Source organism: Chiloscyllium plagiosum, chromosome 5 (assembly GCF_004010195.1).
Source record: "Chiloscyllium plagiosum isolate BGI_BamShark_2017 chromosome 5, ASM401019v2, whole genome shotgun sequence".
NCBI classification, from domain to species: domain Eukaryota; kingdom Metazoa; phylum Chordata; class Chondrichthyes; order Orectolobiformes; family Hemiscylliidae; genus Chiloscyllium; species Chiloscyllium plagiosum.
Genome location: NC_057714.1, coordinates 41,662,887 through 41,671,562, shown reverse-complemented (window position 1 = coordinate 41,671,562; position 8,676 = coordinate 41,662,887). Strand labels below are relative to the sequence as shown.

General features: G+C 41.9%; 1 protein-coding gene across 1 annotated transcript in view; it reads left to right on the top strand.

Moving 5' to 3' along the window:
* dlx5a (distal-less homeobox 5a) overlaps window positions 1-1,757 on the top strand; it is a 4,063-nt gene extending 2,306 nt beyond the window's left edge. The window contains exon 3 of the mRNA XM_043689908.1: window positions 1,115-1,757. Within this exon, the coding sequence (XP_043545843.1) occupies window positions 1,115-1,429 (315 nt within the window). The 3' untranslated portion in view covers window positions 1,430-1,757. The remainder of the gene's footprint in view (window positions 1-1,114) is intronic.
* Window positions 1,758-8,676: the final 6,919 nt, after the last annotated feature.

Sequence of the window (8,676 nt, the reverse complement as noted above, 5' to 3'; positions counted from 1 at the left end):
CCACCCCCCCCCCACCCACACACACACACATTAGCCCCTTGATACATTGGTGCAATTCGAGCTGCCCAGTACTGGTATTGATGACAACATTGACACATAGAATTAATCTGATCGGATCTCACTCAGCGCAGACACTAACCGCGGGGAGACAGACTCGCAAGCGATAATCGATCCGGGAATGCTTCGCTCCCCACGCTGCCCCTAATTTCTAACTCACTCAGGCACAAATCTCTCTATGGAGATCCTGAATGTACATTAATTGCATCACTACTTTGTTCTGCTCGGATTCCCTGCAGCCTGACCCTTCTCTTAAATACACCGTCCGTCTCCATTGATGGGATTAATATTCTGTCCTGTACTCGCAAACGGCTTCGGTTTTGTTTTATTAAATCGAACTTCATTTTCCATTAATTTCACTGAGAATGTAAGCCTTGGGCGAGTGCGCTTTGACAGTCGTGTGACACATCTAAGCGTAATATTTACAAAAATAAGATAACTTTTGCCGTACACAAGTTAATAGTTACAAAGATTTGTAACGAAGTGTTTCCCTGTTAAATCAAGAATATCGTCTTGTGTATCTTTTCAGAGAGTTTTAGGGGTTTGAAATAGTCAGCAAGCGTTTGGAAGCTGCGATACTTTATTTTTTTAAATTTGGGAACTTTACCATCTTTAATTTTTACCACTAATCTGTATATTGTACTATTACTGTTTAAAATATGTCTAAAAAGAAAGCACTGCCGTGATTTCAGCCACAGCTCATTGGTTTATTTGGATCGACAACACATTGCCCACAGTTCTGGTGTAGAATAGACCGGGAGGTATTGCAGTGCATTTGCAGCAGAGACATACGTGTAACCCGAAGTGTGGGCGAGAGGGGGAGAACGAAATGGTGACGGTCGTCAGTACACCAGGAAATATCCATCAATTAGTTATTTTGTATGAAAATCCTGAATTGGCAACTTATTCGGTGAATCGGATAATAAAACGACGAGATTTTGGAGATGGTTATTTATTCAACTCAGGACTACGGTTCCAGATCCATCCCTTTGTATTGTGTTATTTAGCGCTATCATGTAGTTAATTTCGGATTTAATGATTACCATTCGTTTTGCAGGTTAAAATATGGTTCCAGAACCGAAGGTCGAAGATTAAGAAAATCATCAAGAATGGGGAGATTCCTCCTGAGCACAGCCCCAGTTCCAGTGACCCTATGGCCTGCAATTCTCCTCAGTCCCCTGCCGTTTGGGACACTCACAATTCCTCAAGGGTTGTCCACAGTCATCAAACCCCCAGCCACAACCCACCCACTACAAGCTACCTGGAGAACGCCAGCTCCTGGTATTCCAATCCCACTTCCATCAATTCCCATCTGCAGTCGACAAGCTCATTACATCACCCATTAGCTTTGGGATCCGGGACTATTTATTAATCTGAAATACATTGCAAAGTGGATTGAGTAGGACCAATAAACAGTGAAGATATGCAAAGAAAAGCACGCTTTGTTCAGTCGGAATCAAGGGAAGCCAAATTGTCTGGCTCTGTACACTCGGTGCATGTAACTTTCCACATTTCAAAGAGGAAAATGGACTACTTTTCCAAAGGACGTCAGGACCGACTTGGACATGTCAAAGGTGCCTCTCTTTAATCGGCTATGACCGCTAACCTGGCGGGACTTTTCAGTAACATGTATCACTGTACATAGGTGTAGATAGTTGAATTGAACTGTATATTCTGTTTAAATAAACTTATTGACACTTCGGAAAAACTTCGTTGGGATTTTATTTGCTATAATTTATACAGTATACATGTTGGGCAATAAAGTGAAAGTTGAAATCTGTAATAGTTGGATGGCTAGCTATAAATGTTGGCGTTCAGTGACCATTGCTATGGAAACTCAAGGGAAGGCAAAGGGGAATTACTGGGTCGCCCTGCTTGGCTCCATTCTCTGTTTTTTGGGGGTGTTTTCTTTTTGTCTGGGTTCCTTCCGCCACTGTCATTATCTGAGTACAGTAGAGATCTTCGACCAATGTTATGAAGTTCTAATTATTTAATTTGCATGAGCACCATTCTTTTTGGACGGTAAATACGAAACTTGCTTTTTAATTTGATGACTGTAACTGCAATCTCTCACTGTACGTACGTCCAAAGTGCTCAGTCAGACTTTGAGCAAAAGTGTGGACCATATAAATTGGAACACACGAAACCCAAGGCAGTTAAATAGATGAATTAGACTCTGCAGGTTTTTTATCTTTAGTTCCTAAGTTAACAACAAAGAACGAAAACAGTGACTGACAAGCTCTGCTGTTTAGATACAGTTTTAGCTGATAATATTTTGAAAAGAGTCTTAATTTATTATTCATTTACTTAATTCAGCCTTTTTTTTAAAAAGTGCAAGGCAATTGTCAAATGCAGATAGGATTTAACACTTACACCGAGAAATCTCGCAGATCTATTGGGGTGTGTGTGGGGGGGAGGGGTGGGGAGGAGGAGATAGAACCAACAATCCCCACAAATAAGCATATGCTGCTATTAGAAAAAGAAAACACACGTTAAATTAAAACGGGGCCTTCTCATAAAACTTAGCGAATTAAATACAACTTTGTCTGTTTAAAATTAAGGATTGTTTAAAATCACACTGAATGTGTGATGTTTTTTTAAAAGCAATGTATCGATTTGGGAAGAGATACAGACGGTAGGTGGCCAGAGGCGTTTTGATCTTTTTCGTGAGAATATTCTCTTCTTTTCTAAATCGCTTTCAATTTATCCAAAATGAGATAAATATTTCAATTGCACTTGTTTTAAAGTAGACAGCTTTAAATATTAAAAAATAGCGCGATTGCTCTTTCCAGTCTTAACGTAATCACAAAGACGTCATCGCCCTCATTCCTATGGTGATTCCATCCGTTCACAGCTGGTCCCTAACCAATGTGCCGGGTTTTGGTAGAAATTAATAACAAAACCTCTGGAACCACTTTCAATGACAAACAGTTCTTAATCCTCCACAATATTGGTTGTATGTATGCATGAAGGTTCCTATAAAAATACTTGAGGGCTTGACGGCTGCAGATATCGTCAAATCATACTGAAATAGTCTTGCATTGAAAATATCAGCGTTCTTAAATTTATTAAAATTGAATGTGAATTTTGTTAAATGTATTTGCAATCTTAGGTTATGCAGGCATCAATTTACATTATTAAAAGGTCGGAATCTTGCGACTAATTATGAGGAATGTTGCGTTGCAACTTATATGACAACCCACAGGGAGATTATTGAATCGTTATAGCAACAACAAGTAGATATAGTGGAAACGTATGTTCTAATTCAATCGCCGCTGGCTTTCTTTGCTTACCAGACCTGCATGCAGCCTCGTTCTAAGAGCGGGAGCAGAGTAAACTAGTGAGTGTACACGTTTCTTGAGTACGGAGAGAGGCGGAGAGTTAGGCAGACCCCTCTCGTACCTCACCCTCCGTGTTCATTCGCCGCTGCTCAGGAACTTTTGCGATATTTGGCGATTGTCAATGCACATTGTAAATGGCGCAGCCTCAAGGGGATGTCAACTGAATCGGCATGAAATGTAATCCCAGGGATGTACACAATAACAGGACACTGACCTTTGGAGGGACGTGGCAGAATGGATGGTGTTTAACGAGATGCGTGCTTATTAGCAATTTTATTGTTTGAATTGTATAATTAAATGGTGGAATTAAATAATGAAATGCAAGTAGCAAAGGGCGGGGAGAGTTGAAATGTACACAGAACCTGACTTTACACTCACAGGTATTTGTTTTCATTGCAGTCATGGAAAGTTGGCGCAACCTGGGATCTGACTGAATTTAGCCGCCGACGTGTATTTTCCGGTTAAGTTATGGAGGTTTCCGATATGTGAATGACCACACTGATAAACAGAGGATGTAAATTCAGTTTGTATGAGCGCGGCAGAGGGAGGAGAAAATGTGCAAAGCCGTTCCCCCTGCCCGAGGGCACTTGGGGATGGGTTTTTGGCTGCAGGATGTATTTGGGAGTTGGGCTGTGTTCGTGTTTCTGGTAGCTGATCTCTCTTGCAGTCTGGCTCACAGACTTCCCGCAGACTTGCTTTCTCTTTGTGTTGCCCACAATTAGCAGCTTTGAATGGCAGACAGGAGCCGAGAGGGCGGCAGTTGAGATCATAGACAACCGCATTCCTGTGGGTGCAGAGCGGCTCCAGAGCTGCGCGACTCCCGGCCACGGCCCAGCTCAACTAACACACATTCTGCAGAAAATAAACTCCAAACATAATAAATGTGTCTGTATTCCCGCGCACAAAAAAAAAACATGTACTTACATATATACACACGCAGGCGAACATGTATATAGGCACAGTTACAGCGCAGCACGCATTTATGTGAACCTACACGCATACAAACATGTCTAAGACTTTAATGAAATGCAGACACACACTGGTGCAGACGGATTTATGCCAATCCGCGCACATGGCACCTGTATACGGAAGAGAGAGAAATCGAAAGAAGAAAGCATGTCGGTACCCCTATTCAAGAACTTGGACAACATTTAGCCCGCTTTAAACCGTACAATATACAAAGACGTGTATTATCTACTCCCGTTCGGATGTAATAATTCATTTAAATAGTACATAATTTATATTAGAATGTTTGCGTTAATTTTAATTAGAGTGGGGACAATCTGGGAAAGTTTCAGCGATTTTTCACTTTTCATAAACACTGATCTATCAAAAAAAATCAACGTGATCCAAAATCCAATCGAAATGCACGTTAAAAATGGCAAAGCATCCAGGCAACTAGACCGCAGAGAAACGATGTAGAGACAACGGGTGGAGTCTTTTGTTCGAGGTTATCTCCCTGGTTTTTGTGGCCTTCAGAAATTACTCGGGTTTTGGGATCGAATTTGCTGATGTTTTGCTGCTATAGTGTAGCCGAGGGAAAACGAGTAAAATACAATTTGTTGACGTTATTCTATCTGTCTAGTAATCGAAGCGTTAAAAGCTGTCACATCAGGAGCCAGTTTAATTGTTAAGATGCCCGCCTGACGACCCGCCTGCTTAGCTGTAATTTGATACAACAGGCAACAGCGGGTCGAGCCTGTTGACTGCAAGATTTAAATGTTGAAGAATTCGCACATCTTACAGTAGGAAACAGAGTTCCGTCTAATTATTTGCGCTATGCGTGATGCAACCACAATCCTCTCTGAACCAAGTTTTAGCATCTCGAATGTTTGGAGGGAAAAAGGCAGGGAGTGGGCTAGGGGGAGGTGGCGGGGAGACAGGCCTATGTGCCTTTTCCAACGCGCTGCACGGAATAAAGAGAATAATTGTCTAAATTCTGTTGCATTACTGAAGTATGTGGAGGCCAGCCGTTGGCATGTTGATGGCGTAAGCGTAATGTATTAGCCAGGGAGCTATTCAATCAAGCTTCTCTTTAAAATTTTATAATTAAATTGCCTTAAATAACGGCTAACGTGGATATTAATATCTGGGGCTCATAAAGTAGCGGTGTGCACGTTCAGGTAGCTTGTAACAGCTAGCAGCAGCAGCAAAGGGCTGAACATGGAGCTGATTTACTTTATTAAAACAAGATGAACCAAACTTTCACCGTTTAGGGAAGGAACATTGTTGGTCATGTTTTAAGACAATTTATTTTGGCTCGAGTTTTCTTTGTTTCCCCAGTTTCTTTCTATCTTATTCTCAATTCGTCCGATTGCCCTCTCGATCCTATGTTTACATTCATGAATATTTGATTACCTGGTGACCAAATAATATCGTGTATATTGCTTGTTGTTTGAATGTGCATTTAAAGACAGGTCTTAATGAGGTAGCTGAAGTATCTCTGAAAGTGAGGCAAGGGGCCTTCGTGTTTCAGAAGGTCTGAAGCATTTACAGTAGAAGTTGGCGTTCTCTCGGGCAACACTCTGCCTGAACAGTATTTTCTTTTCTCGGTTTTTACTATGTCGTCGTATTCGTGAAGAAGTGGGTGCTGTTGGGAAGCCCGCGATTGAAGGTGAAACTCGCAGATCTCTACCTTCAGAAAACCTGTGACTCCAGGTAAACTGGAATTCCCCCCCCCCCCCCCAATACATTAGACATGGGCTAACTGCTGAGAGTGGTTGGTGCTTACATTTTGACAAATGGCACTCCATCTTTCCACAAGATGCATGAACGGCGCTGCATCCAAACATCAGTTGTCAGAGCTGCTCCAGAGAAACCAGCGAAATCAGCTTGAGAAATATGAAACAAACTGCTTCTGCACTGTATTGCTTTAAATTATACATTGTACAAAATGTAGGTTGTAATTTCTATTTACATGTTCAATGGATTTGGATTTAAATATCTTTATTACAAACTTTATTGTATATTGGAGATGGATATACCATCTGATGTGAACAGTAGCAACAACAGTGACGCTTTTCTTAAAGTCTGCCAATTTTTAATTTAAACAAATGTAATTGTCAGAAGACAGGCTATGATTAGGATATTGACCCTCTTCCTGGCTCTATCCAGCAGCATTAACTTATTTTTTCTTCTCTAGCTCTGCGGTTTCTATTCGCCCTTTGACTCATGTGTTTCTTTCTGCTTTTTTGTTGCGATTTCACCCGCTGAGAACCTTCAGAATTAACATTGTGAGTTTTCCACTCAGCAGCCATCTGCTCTGTACAAATAATGGCGAAATTAGTCTAACTGGACAGTTGCAGCGATGTAATAACTCGCAGTAATTATCCCCCAGTCTGGATTAAGATGTTATTATTATAATCTGGACGTTTACAATTGCCTTAATTTACAAAGATGCGCTGGTTCTTGATTACCACAGTTTTATCAACCTCGCCGTCACCAAACACTGACAGTAATAACAGCTAATTTTGCTGGCAATATAAGAGGTGGCGGGGTGTGCAAACAATTTCACACCTGGATATGCTCACCCAACCGGAGGAGCTCACGCTTCTGCCCGGTTATACAATAAAACCGTTTCACCAGTCACCGTTGGTAATGTTTTCCATTAGACGGACGTGTGCTTGGAAACATCGTGTCAGGTATGTTTGAAACTCGATTTGTGTATAGATATAATTATATATTTATCCATTTTTATGAAAGTAGACATTTTCAGACCCGTCTCCTATTGGATGGCGAGAGTTTGTGCAGGAGTACAAGAGAGTCCGTTGATGAAGGTTGGAAATGGGACGTTTTGCTGAACGATGATCCTTTTTGGTCACATTTTTCCTTCGAACCATCAGTAACGACACTGATCACTTTGATGGGCGGGGTGGGGTAGACTGATTTTGAGAAAAAAGAGAGCTCAGTACAGATAGCTTCTGTAATGCCTGTCCTGCTATGTTCTGTGTTTTGCCTGTGGTGTTTTAATGAACATATTACAGGAACTCTTAGTGAAAGAATTGTGGTACCTCAATATGCCAATCCTTGACGTATCCGTCGTCTGCTTGATTGCCTATCTATCTATCGTGTCTTGTCTATCTAGCGTGGCAGATATATTTGTGTGTCAAATATGTTTAAGAACAAGATACAACCTATCGATAACTGAATACTGAGATATTCCGACAACATGCCACAGTAACCTATGTGTGGTCATCCTCATGCTTCTGGAAAGCATTCTGTACAATTCGGGCAGGTAATTTTGTAAATCATGATACTTATTTGATACATTGTATATTGTGAAATTATGCATTGGATTTTGTTACCATGCAGAGCGATGTAAATTATGACCAAGATTGCAGCATTTCCAACGCGAATTCTCCTTAAGCTTTTCCAGATGTTATTAATGTTTGATGATGTTTCGTTTCCGTTCATAGCGACAGGCCAACTACAATTCGGAGTAAAATGAAATGTTTATGATTATAACAACATTTTATTTTCAAGAGCCAGAGTTGCTAAAGGTTGCAGTTGAACTTAACGGCCTCCAGGTCTGGGCTTAGCTCGCAGGCCAAGCGGACTCAAGCTGCATGTTTCCGCTATCAGTGGAGGTTGTAAGTTATTTTTTATGAAAATGTGTGCATGCGTGTGTGAAAATGTTTAATATTTACCTCTCAAAGGCTATAAACTATCATCTCTGCATCTAGACGAAGTTAGGCGCAGCTGCTCACTGTACCGCCAGCTTTTCCCATATCAGTGGAGGGTTAGACGGAAGTGCAGTGCCGAAAGAAATACTGACAACAAGTAACGAAGCTGGACGCATTTGTTCCATACGAGCGCAAAAGATGGAGGTGGGATATAAAAACACGAGGAATAGGCTGACTCCATACATCCTTCAAACATCAGTAAAAACAGGCAGCTCCCCACGCCATCCACCCCCCCCCCCCCCCCCCCCCCCCCCCCCCCCCCCCCCCCCCCCCCCCCCCCCGCCCCCCCCCCCTTCCCCGCCCCACTTCCCCCATTCCCAAACCCCTGGCAGCCAGCATCACTCTCAGTCTCAGTCTCAGCAGGAGGGCACGATCAGTTATTGGTCAGGACAAAGCGGCTCCCTTATTCTGGAATGAAAATGTTGCTAGTTTAATTCATACTTTGTCCCAGAGTTGCTAGTAACAATGGGCACACCGATTCACAGCGGTGTGTATTTTTATATAGTAACTTTCGTGGCTTAATTCTGCACTAGAAAATACACCTCTGGGACACGACGATCACGGAATCTTTGGTATTAGCCATACATTGGGAAGGA